Source organism: Corythoichthys intestinalis, chromosome 20, assembly GCF_030265065.1.
Source record: "Corythoichthys intestinalis isolate RoL2023-P3 chromosome 20, ASM3026506v1, whole genome shotgun sequence".
NCBI lineage: Eukaryota > Metazoa > Chordata > Actinopteri > Syngnathiformes > Syngnathidae > Corythoichthys > Corythoichthys intestinalis.
Genome location: NC_080414.1, coordinates 16,766,427 through 16,788,887, shown reverse-complemented (window position 1 = coordinate 16,788,887; position 22,461 = coordinate 16,766,427). Strand labels below are relative to the sequence as shown.

Below are 22,461 nucleotides of genomic sequence, written 5' to 3'. Positions count from 1 at the left end.
CTGCAGTAAGCCAAAAAAGCGGACCAGAATAGCCAGAGCCTGAAATTATTTCAAGGAAAATATGGAGGGTGTCACTGTGTGTGCTCTTTGCTAAGCTGAGCTCGCATACAACGGTAGCACGTCGGATATGAACGAACACTTGAAGCGCCGTCATCCAAGTATAATTTTGGAAGACAACAAGAAACAACAAGCTAGCGGATTGTAAGTCGATAAAAACTTTCTAACAATTTTTTCAAAATGGAAGTTACCTTTATGTACGTTGTATCAATGTGCATTTTTATTTAATAAAATAATTAATATACATATACTAGGGCTGTTAAACGATTAAAATTTTTAATCGAGTTAATTACAGCTTAAAAATTAATCGTAATTAATCGCAATTAATCGCAATTCAAACCATCTATATAATATGCCATATTTTTCTGTAAATTATTGTTGGAATGGAAAGATAAGACGCAAGATGGATATATATATTCAACATGCGGTACATAAGGACTGTATTTGTTTATTATAACGATAAATCAACAAGATGGCATTAACATTATTAACATTCTGTTAAAGTGATCCGTGGATAGAAAGACTTGGAGTTCTTTATGAAAAATGTTAGTACAAGTTATAGAAATTTTATATTAAAACCCCTCTTATGTTTTCGTTTTAATAAAATTTGTAAAATTTTCAATCAAAAAATAAACTAGTAGCCCGCCATTGTTGATGTCAATAATCACTTGCACTATAAAATCAGTGGCACCCAAGCGCCAGCAGAGGGCAGCAAAACTCCGCAAAACACAATTAACAAGTGGGCCTTTCACTCTACTGTCATTTAAATCTGTCAGAGCTGGGCAAGTGCGTTAACTGCGTCAAATATTTTAACGGGATTAACTAAAAAAATTAATTCACGCCCGTTAACGCGATAATTTTGACAGCCCTAATATATACATATAATAATTTTTTTTTTTAATTATTATTAAATTTATTAGGATCATGGAAGCTCCCACTTGGGGAAAATATATACATATATCCTGTATATACAGTGGGGAGAACAAGTATTTGATACACTGCCAATCGTAAAACCCATTGGCAGTGTATCAAATACTTGTTCTCCCCACTGTACATAATATAATAAAAATATATATGGAAACAGCACTGGCCTGCTTACTGTAATCCATTACTGCACTAATGTTAGTTATTTTATACCATAAAGTATCATTGTGTATATACATATAGTAGTATACTATAAAATTAATACTATATCTTTAGTTTTTGTTACTGTGAGTATGTTTGCCTCTCATTCAAAATAATTGTGGTAATATTTCAGTGTGCCCTCTACTTTATTTATTTTCCGGTTAAAACAAACAAAAGTCGAACAATTTTTCCCCTCCCCCAAAAATGCGGAATGCACACCAGAAAAGGCATCTGAACTCACACAAAGTATTCTGAAACTGGTTGTTGGACATTGCAATTCATTTTAACACTTAGACCAATATAGACAATGACATACCACAAAAAAAGAATTGTTTTGACTCCTGTTAAAGAGGTAAAGTCACAGTGTTTCCGTTGACATTTTTTTGCACTAGTTAATGCCAGCAGCATTTGACCTCATTGTTTGTGATTTATTTATTATTGATATTTATTTATTTATACGTTAATAAAGAATTTAGGTGTTCCAAAAAGTTTTTTTGTGGATTAATAAGCTTCAACAAAAATTTCATTATTAAAGTAGTTAAAGAAAAAAAAAATATTAGATTGGTCAACTAATCGTAAAAATAGTCGGCTGACTAATCGGGAGGAAATAGGTCGCTTGGGACAGCCCTACATAAGACAATCATAATTATGACATGACACTTAATGAATGCTTAGAACAGATGTGTTTTAGTTAAAGATGTCCCGATCGATATCGATCGGGTCCAATCACGTAATTTTCAAAGTATCGGAATCGGCAAATAAATATCGGACATGCCTTTTTTTTAATAGATTTATATTTTTTAATTAAATCGTTTTCAATTTGCATTTAACCTTACAGACAAAATGTGTTACACTCATCCAGAGTCTTAAGTTTTGGCTTAAAGTAGGGCTATCAAATTTATCGCGTTAACGGCGGTCATTAATTTTTAAAAAAAATTAAGCATGTAAAATTATTTAACGCAATTAACGCATGCGCTGCACGACCCACTCACGCATTGTCGCATTCACTCTATAATGGCGCCGTTTTCCTTACATATAGAGCTAAAAGATAACGTAAAATGAGTAGAGTGAATTTGGGCAGTCTTTGGGGCTTTTTTATAATTGGCTAAATCCTTAAAATCCCTCTCTCCACAATTAGAAATATCGTGGGGAAGCAATGTGGGGAAGTACGGTAGTAGTTGATCTTTTTCTTAAAACCCCATGTTATTTCCCAACACAGAGAAGATATATCAATTGGTGCCCCTATGCACAGTCATGGTTGCACTTCCCATCATTCATTTGTCCAGAACAGTTAAATGGCTACAGTATCATTTACTGAAAGTTCAACAAATACACTAGATGGCAATATTTAGTCACAATATACAAAGTCACATTCAACCTTTAAGAATTACAAGTCTTTCTATCCGTGGATCCCTCTCATAGAAAGAATGTTAATAATGTAAATGCTATCTTGAGGATTTATTGTCATAATAAACAAATACAGTACTTATGTACTGTATGTTGAATGTATATATTCGTCCGAGTTGTATTATTATTATTTTTTTTCTTAATGCATTGCCAAAATGTATATGATCGGGAAAAATTATCGGGAATGATTGGAATTGAATCGGGAGCAAAAAAAAAAAAAGCAATCGGATCAGGAAATATCGGGATCGGCAGATACTCAAACTAAAACGATCGGGATCGGATCGGGAGCAAAAACACATGATCGGAACAACCCTAGTTTTAGTGTCATCCGGCAAATTATCTCACTTTTGAATTGATGTAAAAGATCTGAGCTGGACATACTGTAAATGGCGAGTGTGACATAATTTCCCGGATGAAACTGAATGACATCTGTCATAAGCATTCAGTCATGCCATGATAGTGCCATAATTATGACGGTCTTATGACATTGCAGTCATATGAATCAACAAATAAGCCACAATGGACTATAAACTGCAGGATTCAAAATGAGAGAAAAAAGTAGTTGCTAGTAGTTCGAAAGTTACGGTACATATCTATGATTGTAAGACAATAATTTGTGGACAGCTGTACATTTTGCAAGTCTGAACACTCCCTCATAACAATGAACAGACTTGTACAAACAGAGCAAGTGAGGCTGAGTGGATTAACGGGAAAACAAGTAGAAGACCAAATGGGAGTCATTTGAATCCAGTGGATGGCCATTTTTCTCTTTGCGCATTGGCGTCTCCAGGGTAAGATGATAAAATGATTACGGATTATTCAGATATTGATGGCGGTCAGTCAGGAAACATTTTAGCAAATTTGTCTCTTGTTACACACTAGAAGTATCTTCATGACGTTTCTACAATTATGACTTGCAACTTTCAAGCCTGTGGAGCTTAAAACAAACAAAACATTAAGATTGCTTATTCACCGATGAGGATTTCCCCGAGCCTGTTATTTGTAATTTTCTGCACTGCTTGAGCGCCAATAAAATTGATCACCACGGCGACGCGGCGTTACAGGGGGGCGTAAGTTATTGATTTTTCATTTGACGAGAGAGTCGTCATCCTCACCTTAAATGAACTACAGAGAAAAGGCAGTCAAGCGATACGGATACAAAATATAGCTCGTGATAATATTGCGACTAAGGAGTTTTTATGATTGGACATTTAGATTGTAAGGGCAGTGAAGACACGATTGAGTTCTATTTTTACGAGAGAAATGTCTTATTTTTATGAGGAACAACAGGTTATACTGAAGTGAAGTTGTGTTCATAAGGATAAAAGTTTATATTCATATAAGTTGTCATTTTACTAGAGAAAAATGCCCTTATGGGGTAAAAGAGGGAAAACAAATAGAAATAGTAAGGAAAAACTTGGACTGAAGAGGGACAGTCGCAATTTTACAAGAAAAAATTCACGTAGTTGGAATAAAGTTGTAAAGTCAGGATAATGAGAACAGTGGTTGTTATGAACAAAGTTTGCAAAATAATCTAAATTCCATGGAAAACAGATTATATTACAAATAAATTGTATTTATAGTGAAAAAAAAAACTTTATAAGTGGCATTAAGTTAATAAGGAGCAAAAAATCAGAATTCAGGTAATGACGTCATGCTGTTTTTTTTCCAAAGTTTGCAATAAATTCTCAATTCTAAGGAAAATTAGATATCGATTTTAAAAAAACATAATTGGAATAAGAGTGAAATAATGTCACGATTTTATTAGAAAAACTAAAAAGTACCACTGGAATAACGTTGTATTTATAATAATAAAAAAAAAAAGGATAAAGAAAATAAAGTCAATTCTAAGAAAAATTACTTAATAATGTAACAGTTTACTAAGGGGAAAAAACAAGTGGAAAAACATTGCACGTTTAAAAGAAAATATGAAATTAAGTTAAATAGAGATGGATTTTTAATGGGTGAAAAATCTGGTTAAAGGGAGGAAAGTTGTATTATGAAAAATCATTGAGCGAAATCTCAATGGAAAACAACATTTAGTATAAATAAACTTCTAAACATTGATCTTATCATAGAACTGCTTTATTTGATAACGTGATATAAAGTATCAATTTGGAGGCAAATTTCTTACAGATTTCCCACCCAGGATCACCCGAGGACACCCCGCTTACCCCTTCAGCTGCGTGAAAGTAATTGCTTTTCTGCCTATCGACCTCGCCGACGACAACTGCAGCGAAGGTCCTTCCTGAGAGGGTAAGGACAAGACGGGGTCCCGTTGGACAATTTGCCCTCAAGGCTGCCTGGGCTTAGGGCCTTATCTGCTCCCTTGGCGCCGGCGGAATAGAGATACGCCCGCAGTATACATCCTGATTAGTTTGCCATTCGCCAGGGCTGAGTGATGAACTTCGGCAGGGAGGTGGCTCGCCAGACCAGTTGTTATACGTACGTGATAGAAGATGACGATCCAGCCCTGGCGAGTCTAAATATATTTGAGGTGAGACTTTTATTACTTTTCTAACATCAATAAAGGGATGAATTATGTAACCCAATCCAATTATTTCGTGTTTTTTCGAATAAAGTGAGGCATTAACTTGATGGTCTGAAGGAGACAAGTTGCATAGAAGTGGACCATTTCAAATCCAATCTAGGCCACGTTCGTATGTGGTTTTAGATCCGATTTGGGCCGCAAATTTCAAAACATTTTTTACTAGGAGCACTGTGGCCCCTAACATAAAATTAGGGCAAGCAGAAGATTCAGGGGTGCACTCTATAAATCGACATCCAAAGTTTTTCTCTAATTTTACCTATTCAACCCATAAAGTCTTTCATAATAAATGCATAAAACTACAAACCAATGAACAGGTCATTCCGTGCATGTGTTAATTGCGTCAAATATTGTAACGTGATTAATTAAAAAAATTAGTTACCGCTAGGGTTGTTCCGATCATGTTTTTTTGCTCCCGATCCGATCCCGATCGTTTTAGTTTGAGTATCTGCCGATCCCGATATTTCCCGATCCGATTGCTTTTTTTTTTTTTTTGCTCCTGATTCAATTCCAATCATTCCCGATAATTTTTCCCGATCATATACATTTTGGCAATGCATTAAGAAAAAAAATGAATAAAACTCGGACGAATATTATACATTCAACAAACAATACATAAGTGCTGTATTTGTTTATTATGCCAATAAATCCTCAAGATGGCATTTACATTATTAACATTCTTTCTGTGAGAGGGATCCACAGATAGAAAGACTTGTAATTCTTAAGGGATAAATGTGACTTTGTATATTGTGACTAAATATTGTCATCTAGTGTATTTGTTGAGCTTTCAGTAAATGATACTGTAGCCATTCAACTGTTCTGCCCAAATGCATGATGGGAAGTGCAACCATGGCTGTGCGTAGTGGCACCAATTGATATATCTTCTCTGCGTTGGGAAATAACATAGGGTGTTAAGAAAAAGATCAACTACTACCTTACTTCCCCACATTGCTTCCCATGATATTTCTAATTGTTGAGAGAGGGATTGTAAGGCTTTAGCCATTTAAAAAAAGGCTCCAAAAACTGCCAAAATTCACTCTATTCATTTTACGCTGCCTTTTAGCTCTATATATAGGTAAAACGGCGACATTATAGATTGAAGGTGACAATGTGTGTGTGGGTCGTGCAGCGCATGCGTTAATTGCGTTAAATATTTTAACGTGATTAATTTTTAAAAAATAAATAACCGCCGTTAACGCGATTAATTTGATAGCCCTACTTAAAGCCAAAACTAAAGACTCTGGATGAGTGTAAGACATTTTGTCTGTAACGTTAACTACAATTAGAAAACGATTTAATTAAAAAATATATATATATTAAAAGAAGGCAGGTCCGATATTTTTTTGCCGATTCCGATACTTTGAAAATGATGTGATCGGACCCACATCTTTAGTTACCGCCCGTTAACGCGATAAATTTGGCACTTAAAAAAAAAAAAAAAACATAAATGTAGTCATGAAAAGAATGGCAAAATAGTAAAATAATTATTTAAATAATACATTTCATGTAGTTTTGAAATAAATCAATTCTAAGACTATTGGAACAGAGTTGCAATTCATACATAAATGTAGTCATGAAAAGAATGGCAAAATAGTAAAATAATGATTTAAAGAATAAATTTCATTTAGTTTTGAAATAAATTCTAAAACTATTGGAACAGAGTTGCAATTCATTAAAACTTATTTTAAAAAACATAATGTTTTACAAAAATGAAGTCACTGTCTTAAGGGGAAATGTCAATAAAGTTTTATTATTACCCATACGTTAAAAGGTTTTGATGAGAAATAACTAAAAACAGTGTTAACTTTAAGCAAAGTTTGTTTGTTTTTTTAGTAGAATAAAAGTTATATTTTACATGAATTTAATACCGCCAATATTTTCGACATTGTGGCGGTGCGGCATCAATAAAAAATTGTAAATCTTTACCTCTCTTCCATGTGGTTCAGTTGGCCGAGAAGGGCGACCATGCCCTGCTGGAGAGCCTGGTGAGGAAAAACCCCGAGGTCCTAAGTGAGAAAGATGAATACGGAGCAGGCCCCGTTCATCACGCTGCCGCGGGCGGCCACATCGCCCTCATCAGATTCATCAGCGCAGTCCTGGGCCCGCAGGGTAACATTTCATCGAGTGGCTGAAATGTTAGATCCGATCGAGCTCATTTGTTTGCGTCGTCATCCTTTTTCCCCAAGCTTTAAACAGCTGCGACGAGCGCGGCGACGTGCCTCTCCACTGGGCCGTTGACAAGAACCAGGCGGAGAGTTGTAAGGTTCTTCTGGACCTGCTGGCCGACCCCAACGTCCTCAATGCGGCGCTGCTGTCACCTCTGCACCTGGCTATTAGTCAGGGACACAACAAGTTAGTGGAGGTGAGCATGGGCGTCACTAGACATATTTCACTGTGGCCCCAGTATTGATCTGCAGTGCCCCAGTATAAATTTCACCGGTTAAAAAAAATACTTTGGAGTTGAAGTCAAATAGGCATAATCAACAAAATGTGCCTATTTAATCAGGTCATATCACTTCTATTCACTCCATATTCACAATCTGCACATGGCTTCTTAATATGGTAACTTATGCACGTAACTTTGGCTGTGATAAGCAAATAAGTTGATACTTCCGCAAAGCATCTTCAGGAGACATGCTGCGTTCATGTGTGTCGGGAAATCCGAGTACAAAAGATGGAAAATCGCTCTGATGTGTTGTAAATGCTGTAATGTGGGATAAAAACATGGTTGCTACATTGAAGAGTAGCCTATTTTAATGCTCTAGCGATACATTAGAAGTTGAGTGACTGTTTGGCCCTTTTTATAGACACCATGTAATAGAGAATCATTTTTTCGAGTATTCCAACAACACCCAAATGCAGCATCAATATAACGGCTCGTGTGCCAATCATACAGTTGATGGTCCAAATTACATCTTGCCCTCTGCTTTACAGGGTTAGTGCCAGGTAAACTGTGTGTTGATGTTTGTTTGGTCGGCTATATCCATGAATTGGGAATTTAAATGGTTCAACTGTACTCTTTACGTATCACGCAGTTGACTGCGGTAAACTACTCTGGTCGCGAATTGAAGTAGCAGATTAGCTGCAGTCTTTTAGCTAACTGGCTATGAATACAATGACAATTAAATGTGATTTGAGTCAGAGGCTCTCACACCAGAACTTTGTCTAATAGTGTGTTGACATGTGGTATTTGAACTGTATCAGAACTGACATTATCTATTGCTGTTTGATTATATGACCAAAATGAATAGAATCAATCTTTGGGTTATACAGTATTATCTAACAATTTTGTATGTGTGCTCATCATAATTTCCAATTGTTTTACAAGCATTTTATCTGTTACTGCAGTCCCTGTAATTTGTATTAATTTTTATTTCTATTTGACTCAAACAGCATTACTTTTGCAAATGGAAATTAGAACGTTATGTGCTCGCAGCAAGGATAAATCAGCAAGTAGGAATGAGAGAGGTAAGCTAGGTAATCCACCTAAGCAACATAAACCACTTTTAGGTCACAACCTACCAGTTAGAGAAACACTGATTAATTGCATACAAGCTGAAGTGATATATCCCCATTCCTGTCCAGACAAAGTAGAGCAACAAGAGTGTAGGAAGAGGTAAAGGAGAGAATGAAGTTGATGAGCATGAGCAGAGGTGAACTGACCATCAACAAGGGGTTTCCTAATTTGGATTTTGAATACTGATGGCGGAAAAAGAAAAAAACTTTTTTTTTTGTTACAGGAACTTGTATTTTGGTTTGGTTATATTGAAGTGCTATTTCTGACATTTTTTTGATCGATAAGAGCTAAAAAAAAAAATTTGTGTGCCCTGCTGTGCCCCAGTATTGTAGTCTTGTGATCCCTCGTTTTTCACGGTTAATGGTGACCAGAACCCGTTGTGATAAGTGAAAAATTGTGAGGTAGCGGCCCCCCCACCCCCCAAAAAAAAAAAAAAAAAAAATATATATATATATATATATATATATATTTTTTTTTTTATAACATTTTTTTTATAATATATACCGGTATATATGTATATATATATTTTTTTAACTTTTTTTTCTATGTATTTATTCAAATTTAGCATTGGAAAGAGATACATATAAGACATGTTTAATTAAAAAATATATTTAAAATATATTTTTTTATAAACCTATGTCTATATATTTTAATAAATGGTTTTTATGCACTTCAAATGTAATAATTACGATATGCTCAGACATGTTACCGTCCCAATAAAGTAGAAAAATGCTTGTCTTTATTAAATGCTTCATTGAGTGAGTAAGCTGCTCACTTACGCACAATGAGTTGCCACAGCAACTGTTTAACAAGTTAAATGATGATTGACGCATGCAGCGCTTTGAAGTTTCGGCTTCCAAGCATTTCTGGCAAGTTCAAACCTTGACATTTGTCAATCATCGTTAACTTTAATAATCAACTCCAGTGCACTACCTGACAAGGAAAAGGAGCAGGAGGGAGAGTGAGACTACGTGATCGGCTCGGGACAGCTCATCTGTATTTATTTATCTATTTTTTAACTGAAAAAAGTCTAGGGATGCCCCTGAAGGTGAATCAATCTGTTGGCTTGCTTATATAAATTATTCATACAACTCACTTGGCTGCCACTGACGGCGTGACACTCATTTGCCAGTCTCCCAGTCAAAATGGAATGGACGTCTAGCGCCGTCAATGGCAGGTAAACTAGGGCTGCTACGACTGACTGACCAATCGATTAGCAAATGAATTGTCATGTATTTTGTATAGTCAATAAACTGTTTAGACACATTGTTGACCTCAAAATTGTCCCAAACTTTTTTTTTTTTTTAAAAGCTCTTTACAAATGTTTCATTTTTATTTCACAAAAAGAAAGCAAAAAACAGTACATATTCCCTTATAACATCAATCTTTTTATATTTATTTATTTTTCAATTTTGGACTAAATTAAAGACAAAGGAAAAATATCTCTATTTTTTTCAATTCATTTTATTTTTTGTAATCATTTTATGAAAAAAAAGGAAAAATTAGGTAATAATATGTAATATTATGTAGTTAAATAGTAATAATGTATTTAGTAATAATTAAATATAATACTTTTGCACAGTGGAAATGTTACATAAATGTTATTTTAGCAAAAAACGAAGTCAATAAGCATGATTTACTTTCGCTGGCCACACAAAATGATGCGGCGGGCTAGATCTAGTCCCCCGAGCCACGAGTTTGATACCTGTGCTACTCCGCTACAAATTAACACATTAGCTTCCATTGATGGCAATAGACGTCTAATTTAATTGACTGAAAGAGGCTGAAAAAAGACTGAAAAGTTCGGCCTCAGCCTTGGCGTTAACTAACATCAATCCCGGCTGACATTGGGATGGGTCGCCGGTCAATCACGCGTCTAATTGTGCTGTCGACCAGTGAAATGAAGTCAAGTGTTTGTCCTTGGCAGCTGCTGCTGTCGTACAATACGGTGGACTACAACTTGCCCGGAGACCTTGACAACACCCCTGTCATGATGGCCTGCTCGCTGAATAACTGCCAAGCACTTAGCTTGTTGGTAAGTTGGAAGTTTTTAAGCTGAAGAATAATTTCCTGTGTTCCATGTGGCAACGTGATGCTCCCATTGGTAGAATTCTCAGGCGCAAAGACTTGTGGGTTAACTGAAATGTCGCGCCAACACACCATTGCTGTGCCGGTAGTACTCCTAATGACGCTACAATATAATATTCATTCATACAAATGAATATTTTTATTAGGGAGCCGGGACAAACGTATGAAGTAAAATATTGAAGTAAAATATTACTTCATACGTATGTCACGAATAAAAATGTTCATTTATGGCAGCAGCCATGTTCGCATCTTAGTTTTTTTTTTTTTTTGCTATTTTTTTTTTTAAACCTGTCCTGTTCAGCTGTTTGACACGGGGAATGGAAGTGTAAGTGTCCGGCTGGTCTGAACAGTTTTGATGTTTCACATTGTTTCACATACGTATACTGTAAGATAAGTTATTGGGAGGGGTGGAGTGTACACAAATCAGCTCTGTGATCTCGAAACCAGTAATTGTGTCAATCCCTTGTCAGTGTAAGCCCATCGGCAACCGACCCTACGCTTCCCCATCGCCAGTGTTGTTAATCTTACTGAAAAAAAGTAATTAATTATAGTTACAAATTACTTCTCCCAAAAAGTAATTGCGTTAGTAACTCAATTACCTCAATGTAAGAGTAATTAGTTACTTGGGAAAGTAATTGGTGATAATTACTTTTTTTTTTTCCCTCAAAAAAAAAAAAAAAAAAAAAAAAAAAAAAAAAAACATTGGCCACACTATGTGAAGTTTTTTGTGAAGGTTTTTGGTACAATTGGCCCGAGCCCAATTCTTTACCCTAATTTACTCTTTACCCTGGATCAACTGTTAAAAGTTGTTAGAATTGCCCCCATTATTGCATTAGTTCCCTTCTCTCTACTTTCGACATATGAAAGTTTTAAAACTGTTTCATCATTTAAAGATAGATTCAAGTCAAGATTTTGCCGATTTAGAAGTATTTTATATAAAAAGTTACTGAGGTTCGCTAGGAAGGTTCTCTACAACAGAGCCGTCCTAAAAAGTCTACTGCTTCAAGATGGCGGCTGTCTACTAACGCATTTAGTGCCATGTCTGTCATTTTGCATCTAGGTATATCTATATACAGTACATGTGATATCTACCATGTCTACCATATCTACAATAACACGCGGGCGTAGTTTGTAGGCTATCGGCTACAACATGTATTATTGGAGCTACCTAGCATCGCGTCTGCTCGGCGTCACAACTTTCTTGCCTCTCCCCACTCCTGCTCTGCTCTGTCGTCTCGGTGAGTCCGTCTCCCTCAGACTTTTCGACCAGTATGCACGCATGCCTTTCCGTCCTCAGTAACGGTAACGGTGTTGCCAAGATGAGAAAAGTAATTAATTAGATTACCCACTACTGAAAAAAATAACGCCGTTATATTGTAACGCCGTTATATTGTAACGCCGTTATTAACAACACTGCCCATCGCCAATCCCAGCACTGGGGCCCCCCACCCGAGCGCACCCAATCACATCCAGCCGTGCGCAAGCCCCACCAAACATGCGACAGTCACGCAGACTTTCGGATCTTTGGTAATGCTCATTTTCAAATACCACGCCAGAAGCGGAATAACTTCGTAGTTCCGGTAGATCCGTCCAATCAGCGAAGAGTGTACATTTTGTACCTACCTTTTCCGGTTCCTTAATGTAATTTTATTTTTTGATATGCCGTTGTGTTATGTGATTTGTTGATGTGTTTTTAATTTTTCGTTACGTTTTTTGATTTGCCGTTGGCTGTTTTGCACTTCAAGGCCACCATACAAAATAGTTCACAATAACTACGAAATTTTGGGGTGCTCTGTTAGAATAAAAACTATCACGTGTGCATTTATTTTTGACAGCTAAACCATGGCGCGCGCCTGTGCCAGCAAAACAAACTGGGACACTTTGCCGTGCATGCAGCTGCCTTTGCGGGTGCAAAAAAGGCTTTGGAATTCATCATGAAGTCTGGTAAGACAACACCTAAAATACACTCGGACTAATTTTAATTTTTGTGTTTAGTCCCGATAAGCATTGCACAGTACATTATAAAAATAAACTTGCTAATGAAAAACAATCTACTGCGTAATCACGGCTGTGTAGGGATGTGTTTTTCTTGTCAGGGCGGCCTAATTGTGTTACGTGTGACTGAATTATCCGCCAACAGGAGAAGAGCTGGGCTACTTGAGTGAAAACCACATTAACTATTTGGACAAATCCAATAGCAGTCCTCTGCATCTGGCTGTGCGGGGCGGCAACATTGAGACCATTGGGTTCTGCATTGACAAGGGGGCTAGAATTGACCAGAAACAGGTATGAGTTTGAAAACTGAATTTAAAAATGAAAGTCGGTAGATGTGTCTATCGTAGGTAGAACCACACAAAAAAAATCTCAATAAGACATTTTTGTTTGAAGTGCCCATTTTAGGGTATGAATTTATAAGATACGATTTCAGATCCCATAGCCAGTTTCAATTATCAACATGTTGTTTGGTAGGCATGTCGATCATGGTTAGACCCACAAAAAAGTCTCAAGGAGCGATGTCCAGGAGGGCAAGTATTTTGGTTCGAATCACCCATTTTACGATTTGATTTTAAAAAGAATTTGTGCTTCTTTGACTTCTTTGAGATCAGCCCCAAAGGTCAGTTGTACTTGTAGGGTTGTAGAGTTGTTTGATCTGTAGGGGGCCTATTTTCAAAAACTTAAAATTCAAATATTTTCAAATTCAAAGCTGCTAGCAGCCTAGAACCAAAACAGGCACCTGCCTTAGGCATATACGAGTCTCCATGAGCAGCGACATAAAAAAATTCAAAGTCGTTCCCTCGTAAAAGCCCCATTAATTATACATGTATTTTAGTAAGTATGTTTATACAAGTATAAAAAAACTTAAAATTGCAATTCTCAAATTTTACGCTAGATGCACAAAAATCACCAAATGCAGAAATAATCACCTACAGTGGGGCAAATAAGTATTTAGTCAACCATTAATTGTGCAAGTTCTCCCACTTGAAAATATTAGAGAGGCCTGTAATTGTCAACATGGGTAAACCTCAACCATGAGAGACAGAATGTGGGGGGGGGGGGGGGGGGGGGGGGGGGGGGGAGACAGAAAATCACATTGTTTGATTTTTAAAGAATTTATTTGCAAATCATGGTGGAAAATAAGTATTTGGTCTATACCAAAAGTTCATCTCCATACTTTGTTATGTACCCTTTGTTGGCAATAACGGAGGCCAAAAGTTTTCTGTAACTCTTCACAAGCTTTTCACACACTGTTGCTGGTATTTTGGCCCATTCCTCCATGCAGATCTCCTCTAGAGCAGTGATGTTTTGGGGCTGTCGTTGGGCAACACGGACTTTCAACTCCTTCCTCACCCCATGGCGTCAAAATGATAACAAGAACCGGGAGCAAAAATCCCAGAACCACACGGGGGGACCTTGTGAATGACCTACAGAGAGCTGGGACCACAGTAACAAACGCTACTATCAGTAACACAATGCGCCGCCAGGAACTCAAATCCTGCACTGCCAGACGTGTTCCCCTGCGGAAGAAAGTACACGTCCAGGCCCGTCTGCGGTTCGCTAGAGAGCATTTGGATGATCCAGAAGAGGAATGGGGGAATGTGTTATGGTCAGATGAAACCAAAATACAACTTTTTGGTAGAAACACAGGTTCTCTTGTTTGGAGGAGAAAGAATACTGAATTGCACCATACCCACTGTGAAGCATGGGGGTGGAAACATCATGCTTTGGGGCTGTTTTTCTGCAAAGGGACCAGGACGACTGATCTGTGCAAAGGAAAGAATGAATGGGGCCATCTATCAAGAGATTTTGAGTGAAAATCTCCATCAGCAAGGGCATTGAAGATGAGATGTGACTGGGTCTTTCAGCATGACATTGATCCCAAACACACAGCCAGGGCAACAAAGGAGTGGCTTCGTAAGAAGCATTTTAATGTCCTGGAGTGGCCTAGCCAGTCTCCAGGTCTCAACCCCATAGAAAATCTGCGGAGGGAGTTGAAAGTCCGTGTTGCCTAACGACAGCCCCAAAACATCACTGCTCTAGAGGAGATCTGCATGGAGGAATGGGCCAAAATACCAGCAACAGTGTGTGAAAAGCTTGAGAAGAAAACAAGCTTCTTGAGAACAGAAAATGTTTGGCCTACGTTATTGCCAACAAAGGGTACATAACAAAGTATTGAGATGAACTTTTGGTATTGACCGAATACTTATTTTCCACCATGATTCGCAAATAAATTCTTTAAAAATCAAACAATGTGATTTTCTGTTTTTTTTTCCACATTGTCTCTCATGGTTGAGGTTTAACCATGTTGACAATTACAGGCCTCTCTAATATTTCAAGTGGGAGAACTTGCACAATTAGTGGTTGACTAAATACTAATTTGCCCCACTGTATATTTTCAGGATTAATAGCCATATTTAATATATACATTTTTACCCAAAAGGCGAATACATTTTTTTGTGTGCAACTTTTCAACAGCTAATAAATCACTCAATTTTCACATTAGAAACTTATACTTAAGTAAACAATTGTCTTAATTTTACTCAACAAAAGCAAAATTTGCATTTTTTTATTTACAATCACAACTTATGTCAGCTGAATTCCGCTACTCTGTAGAGATACAAAACCCAACATGGGGGCCGTCACAAAAAATGAGATTTTTAAGTTGAAAATTATTCTAAATAAATGCCTCAATTAGGGAATTTCTATAGATATGAATGTAAAATAGTCTCGATTCTTGGTTAAAGGTAAAAAACGGGCAGTCATCCGTCATTTTACTTAAATAATTCAAGCAAAATTTACAGTATTGTGTAATCCAACACGGCAGCTGTCACGAAAAAAAAAAAAAACTTTTAAAGTTGATAATTCTTGTAAATACATGCTTAAATCGCAGAATTTCTACAAATATGAACGTAACACAGTCTAGATTCTTGGTTAAAAGCAAAAAATGGGCAATTATCGTTAAGCTGAACAAATTTTATCCAGTGATTTTTTTCACAACATTTCAAAGTGATTTGGTGCTATTTAATATAAAAATTACCTTGACTCCTCAACCAAATCACTCTTGAGACACCCCTGCCTGCTTGTAACCTCTGTCCTATTTCCACCCAAATCCTGCGTTAGAACGAAGCATGTGTTTGAGTTTATCACAGTGAAAGCCAACTTAACGTTCTGCCTGGGTCGGCCCCCTACGGGAAGGCGTGGCGCAATGTCTGTGGGAGCTGCCTCGTCAACTGATGGTGGAATCCATGGGATGTCTATCATGGATAGACCCACAAAAAAGTCATAAGGAGTAATGTCCTAAAACAAACAGAAGGTCAAGTATTTTGTTCAAATTGCCCAATTTAAGGTCCGACTTTAAAACCAATTTGTGCTTCCTTCACTTCTTTAAGATTTAAGCCCCTGAGACCAGTTGTACTGATCAACACGACATTCGGTCGGTACCTCTATTTTGGGCAGCTCCAAAAAAAAAAAAAGTCTCAAAAAGTAATGCCATGAAAGATAAATTAAATCTTTCATCTTGCTTTGAAGCGACACTTTTAGAATCAATTATTTGTAGAAAAACTACACCAGCAGTTGTTTTTAAAATCACTCCCTATTCCAGTTTCACTAAGAAACATCAAACACGGGTCTAGCAAAAGTAGACCCACAAAAAAAGTGTCAAGAACCCACTCTTGAAATGACTCAAAAACGACTCGCTATGCAAACGAAACGCACAAGGTCATAATCGTACCGAACATCATTACAATTCCGTAATTATAATTAGCCCTAACATGATAATGACGCCCATCTGCCGGCGGTGTTCTCTGCAAGTGGGCTCACATCCAGCGAGCGCGGTGCTGTGCTCGATTGTTATAAATGCACCCCACTTACACTGTGGTGCCATCAGTAGCATCCTCCTGCCAGTCGTGGTTATCTCATTAAAGGCTTTGGTTACACATCTGAGTGTTCAGCAAGTCTACTCTGTCAAACTCAATAAAATACCATCTTCATTGCTTGTGTTAAACTCGCTGACTGCCATTGACAGCACTTGACGTCTAATCCATTTTGACTTGGAGAGGCTGGCAGCGAGAGACTTTTTTTAATTGCCACAAAATAGTCACTTAGCCTCTAAAGGGTTTAACTCACACTGCATAAAAAAAAAAAAAAAAAAAAAGAGGGCTGTCAAAATTATCGCGTTAACGGGCAGTGATTATTTTTTTTTAAATTAATCACATTAAAATATTTGACGCAATTAATGCACTTGTTACTTGTGTTTTTTGGTGTTTTGTCGCTCTTTGCTGGCGCTTGGGTGCGACTGATTTTAAGGGTTTCAGCAGCATGAGCATTGTGTAATTATTGACATCAACAATGGCAAGCTACTAGTTTATTTTTTGATTGAAAATTTTACAAACTTTATTAAAACGAAACATTAAGAGGGGTTTTAATATAAAATTTCTATAACTTGTACTCACATTTATCTTTTAAGAACTACAAGTCTTTCTATCCATGGATTGCTTTAACAGAATGTTAATGTTAATGCCATCTTGTTGATTTAATGTTATAATAAACAAATACAGTACTTATATACAGTATGTTGAATGTATATATCCGTCTTGTGTCTTATCTTTCCATTCGAACACTAATTTACAGAAAAATATGGCATAATTTAGAGATGGTTTGAATTGCGATTAATTAAGATTAATTAATTTTTAAGCTGTGATTAACTCGATTACAAATTTTAATCGTTTGACAGCCCTAAAATAAATTTTTAAAAAGTTACACTCAAAATAATATAATAGAGTTCAGGAGTTAACACGCTTGACTGCCACGAGGTATTAGTTTGAATCCTGATTAGATACTTAAAGACTAGTTACATATGGATCATAAGATTAAAATAATGACATAAAAATCTACTGTAAAATGTATAGGTTTTTAAGTGTACTCTTGAAATTTCTCATTTTCAACAATAAAATTCGAGCAACCGCCGGTATTTCACGAGTGCGACGGGTCCGAGAAATACGGTAATTGATTGATTGTTGTTTGTTCAGCATGACAGGTCGACGCCGTTGCACTTGGCTTGTACCCAAGGTGCCGTCGAGGTGGTCAAAATGATGCTGTGCTCTCACGGCCAAGTGGAGGACATCATTAACCTCAAGGACGGAGCTTGTCAGACGCCATTGCACAAGTGGGCTATCGTCACACCTTTACTCCACAGCACCTTAACTTACGAGTGACGCAACTTACAACTTTTAGATTGAGTTATGAGCTTTGATACAAAACAATAAAATACCGTATTGGCCCGAATATAAGACGGCACTGATTCTAAGAAGACCCCCTCTTTTTCAAGACAAGTTTGAAAAAAGACTTTTTGAACACCAAATTAATTTTTGTACAGAAAATAATTACAGTACATCCGAAACAAATGATTATAACAATATATTTGAGAGAAAAAGCATGTTATTTTGCCTCATTCAAATCTTAATATCTGAACATTTAAATATGTAAACTAAAGTGCAATCACATTCGTAAATGAATGGCTTCTGGTTTTTTAAATGTAAATAAACCAATCTATTGCTATAAAACAACACAATTGCAATAACTGCATTAACTATTGTAACTGTAGTCTTGAAACAAATCTGAATAAGGAAAAATATTGCAATAAAATAATGAAAACTGGTTAAACTAGTAGCTGAGATCTGTCAAGACAGAACATCGCTTCAATGATATCTGGCGCCATCTAGCGTCGTGAATGGGGAGAGTAGCTGAGATCTGTCGTGACAGAACATCCCTTCAATGGTATCTGGCGCCATCTAGCGTCGTGAATGGGTATAATGTCTAGACCGCGAATATAAGACGACCCCCTCTTTTTCAGTCTTATTTCAATGCAAAAAACACCATCTTCTATTGGGGCCAATACGGTAGTTGAGGAACTTCTTTCAATGGACATTTGTTGTAGAATCCTGATATGCTAATAATGCAAGCACCAACATAAAATAAATAAATAAATAAATTCACACTCCACCCGCTTGAAAAATGACCCTACATCAGTCATGTGAAAAAAATTAGGACACGCTATGGACGCCTGTGCGTTTTCTAACATATTTGATCATATGGATATTTAATATCAATTTTAACAATCTTGATTCAAGTAATAGAACTAAACAATTAAAAATGAAAAAAAAAAAATAATAATAATTTTAATAACTTTCTGTAACATGTCATTTAAATACATTCAATTTCTGTTGAGGAATAAATTAGGACACCCCCACATCCAATCCCACTTAAAATGGCTAAAATCACACACAGGTGTATCTTATCAGGTGCACATAATTAGAAAATCATTACCCAGTGTTTTGAAGGAGGCTTGCCTTATTTAAACATCACATTTAGTTTGGTGTGCCCCTGACTGTTGAAGTGAGAGAAAACACCATAGTGAGATAAAAGGAGCTTTCTGAGGACTGAAAGAAGATGGTAGACGCTTATGAGTCTGGTAAGGGATTTCAAAAGATCTCAAAAGAATATAAAATCAGCCATTCCACTGTCCGGAAAATAGTCTACAAATAGACAACATTCAAAAGTATCTGCCAACATGCCCAGGTCTCGCCCTCCAAGTAAGTTCACCCAGAGCAGACAGCAAGATGCTAATAGAAGTCTCTGAAAACCCTAAAATGTCATCACGGTACCTACAGCAGGCTCTCGCTACCGTTGATGTGAAAGTGCATGCCTCTACAATCAGAAAGAGACTTCACAAGTTTAACCTTCATGGGAGTTGTGCAAAAACAAAACTTTTTCTCTCCTAGAAGAACATGAAGGCCAGACTGAAATTTGCCAGAGTGAATGTAGACAAAGACCGGGACTTCTGGAATAATGTTCTCTGGACAGATGAATCTAAAATTGAATTATTTGGACATCAGAACAGAGGACATGTTTAGGTCAAACCCAATACAGCAGAAAAGAACCTCATCCCAACTGTGAAGCATGGAGGTAGAAGTGTCATGGTTTGGGATTGCTTTGCTACAGCTGGACCTGGCCAGCTCACCATCATAGTCCACCATGAATTTTATTGTGTATCACAGGGTGCTTGAGGAACATGTGAGATCATCTGCGAAAAAATTAAAAGCTGAAGCGAAACTGAACCCTGCAACATGACAACGACCCAAAACATACCAGTAAATCCACCAAAAACTGACTGACTAAATTCCATTGAAGTGCTGTTGGGTGACTTGAAACGGGCTGTACATGCAAGAAACCCCTCAAAAATCTCACAGCTGAAAGTATTCTGCATTGAGGAGTGGGGCAAACTTTCTTCACAACGATGTCAAAGACTGTTTGATAGCTACAAAAAGCGTCTCACTGGTTATTTCAGCCAAAGGGTTAACACTAGCTATTAGGTGGTAGGGTGTCCTAACTTTTTTCCTCAGTTTGAATGTGCATTTTTGTTGATATACTTGGTTTAACCTTAAAAAAAAAAAAAAAGATATTTTTTTACATTTTTTTTTGTTTACCTGCAATTAAATCACTTTCCGTTCCAGAGATAAAGAAAAATAAGATCAGATATGTGAACTTTTCTTAATAAAGAAGTGAATATTCAATGGAGTGTCCTAATTTTTCCACATGACTGTATATAACAATAGTATAACAAACAAATTCCTTTTCTTCTCAGGGCAACAATATTCGACCACGTGGACTTGGCCGAATACCTCATATCTTTGGTAAACATCTTTGAATCCCTAATAATATGAATTCTCCCATATATTGCAGTAATATTGACATAGATGCAGCGTGACCTTTGGGCAGATTTACAAGCTGACTTATTAGCTTGTAAAGGGGGTTTGCAATTACTTGCTGACCATCTGTCACCATCTGCTGTTGATAGAAAAACGGGTTCAAGTTGACCTCTCGTCCAGTGATTATTTAAGCAGACACACACAAACACAAAGTTTATCTTAATTAAAAACCATGCCAAAACACGGGGGAAGGTTTATGGCTATTTAGTTAATCAAGCAAAAATGATAGCATGTACTTGGTTCGTCCACAGGGTGCGGATGTCGACTCTGTGGACTGTAAGGGCAACCCGCCCTTGCTACTGGCTACCAGTTGCGGCGCGTGGAGAACTTTGGCGCTGCTACTGTCGAAAGGTTGAACCGCAGATGCATATGAAATGCGTGTAAATGGTGTTTCACACCTTATGTGTCCATTTTTTAGGTGCTGATGTCAGCCTAACGGACAGATTTGGCTGCAATTTTCTTCACTTGGCCATTTTGCAACCCAAGGGACTGAAGAATGTGCCGGAAGATGTTCTGCAGGTAAATGTTTAAAGGGAACCTCGGACTTAGAGAGTTATAGACTCTAATAAGCTACAATTGTTCTCTTTTACTAAAATATGTTATTAGAAACACATAAAATATTGCTATTGATTTAAAAACCTACAATATTTAGTACATGTTTTGACTTACGAAGGGCGCCATGGTTTATGCGCGCAATGGAGGCTTGAGGTGATGACGTAGATCAGGGTTCACTATATCCGGACCTCGGAGCCACTTTTCCTGTCGTGTTTTCCATGTCTCCCTCCTCCAACACACCTGAATCAAATAATCAGGATCATTATCAGGCTTCTGGAGAGGTTGCTGATAACATAATCATTTGATTCAGGTGTGTTAGGGGAGAGAGACGTGGATAACACGACAGGATAGATGGCATCGAGGTCCAGATTTGGTGAACCCTGACGTAGATTGTCACTGTACAAACACCACCAGGTAACTCCAATTTCCTCTATGCGGCGAGAAGTCCAACACATGCGCACATTGGTTAAAAGCAGCGAGTACTTATATTTGTGTTTTTATTGAGTCTTTTATTACCTTTCCATTGCCTCAAACAGGGCCGTTCCTGACCAGTTTGGTACCCTAGGCAACATATTTGTTGCCCCCCCCCCCCCCTCTATTTCCACCACATATATTTAAACACTCACTCTGAAAAAGCACATTATCTCTTGGTGAGTTATTACATAAAAAAAGACAACGAACAAGTGCAGCTCTAATAACTATTCAAAAGCACAAATAAAAAACACTTCAAAAACAAATGAATAAAATAAATTACAATTGTTATCACAATATGATTAATACCCACCCACACAAACCTACATAAAGACACACAGAACACTTTAAAATGCAACTTTCTTTTCACCTTGACCTATAACCTTACTCACCTTGTCTTCACTGATGCAAAAGCATCTATTGCACTTTCATATGACAGTTGTTTTGGAAGGTGCACTTCTTTCCTGGACTTGGTGGGCGTGGACTTGGTACTGATGTGGATAAGTTCACTGTAAAAGATGGCTCAGGATGCAGGGCCGGCCCAGGCCATTTGGGGGCCCTAAGCAAAATAATGCCAAGGGGCACATATTTTTGGCCCACCATTTCATCACAGTGTACTGTGAAAACCGTACATGCAATCCAACCCATACGTCCATATTTTGTATATTAATCAGATTTTGTTGCACTGCATACTTCCAACTTCTCACCCCAGATGATTGTCAGTACTTACAGTAGATAGCGCCAAACCTTTTTCTAAAAGAGGAAAAGAAAGTAGTTAAGGAAGAACTTTTATTTTTTAAGCTTGAAATTAAGTATCAAAACTCACAAAAGTGAAATAAAGGAAACTGTAGTAAACAAAATATAATATAAATTGCAATATAACAATTGCCAGATTGGGGGCCCCCTAGTGGTCAGGGGCCCTAAGCAGT

At 37.2% G+C, this 22,461-nt stretch overlaps 1 protein-coding gene across 1 annotated transcript in view; it reads left to right on the top strand.

The window, feature by feature from the left end:
* The first annotated feature begins 4,987 nt into the window (after positions 1-4,987).
* Positions 4,988-22,461, top strand: part of trpa1b (transient receptor potential cation channel, subfamily A, member 1b) — a 33,276-nt gene continuing 15,802 nt past the window's right edge. Inside the window, exons 1-10 of the mRNA XM_057825159.1 lie at positions 4,988-5,086; positions 7,084-7,246; positions 7,324-7,499; positions 10,582-10,689; positions 12,578-12,686; positions 12,883-13,028; positions 17,768-17,904; positions 20,383-20,431; positions 20,758-20,857; positions 20,925-21,025. Coding sequence (XP_057681142.1) covers positions 4,991-5,086; positions 7,084-7,246; positions 7,324-7,499; positions 10,582-10,689; positions 12,578-12,686; positions 12,883-13,028; positions 17,768-17,904; positions 20,383-20,431; positions 20,758-20,857; positions 20,925-21,025 — 1,185 coding nt within the window. The 5' untranslated portion in view covers positions 4,988-4,990. The remainder of the gene's footprint in view (positions 5,087-7,083; positions 7,247-7,323; positions 7,500-10,581; positions 10,690-12,577; positions 12,687-12,882; positions 13,029-17,767; positions 17,905-20,382; positions 20,432-20,757; positions 20,858-20,924; positions 21,026-22,461) is intronic.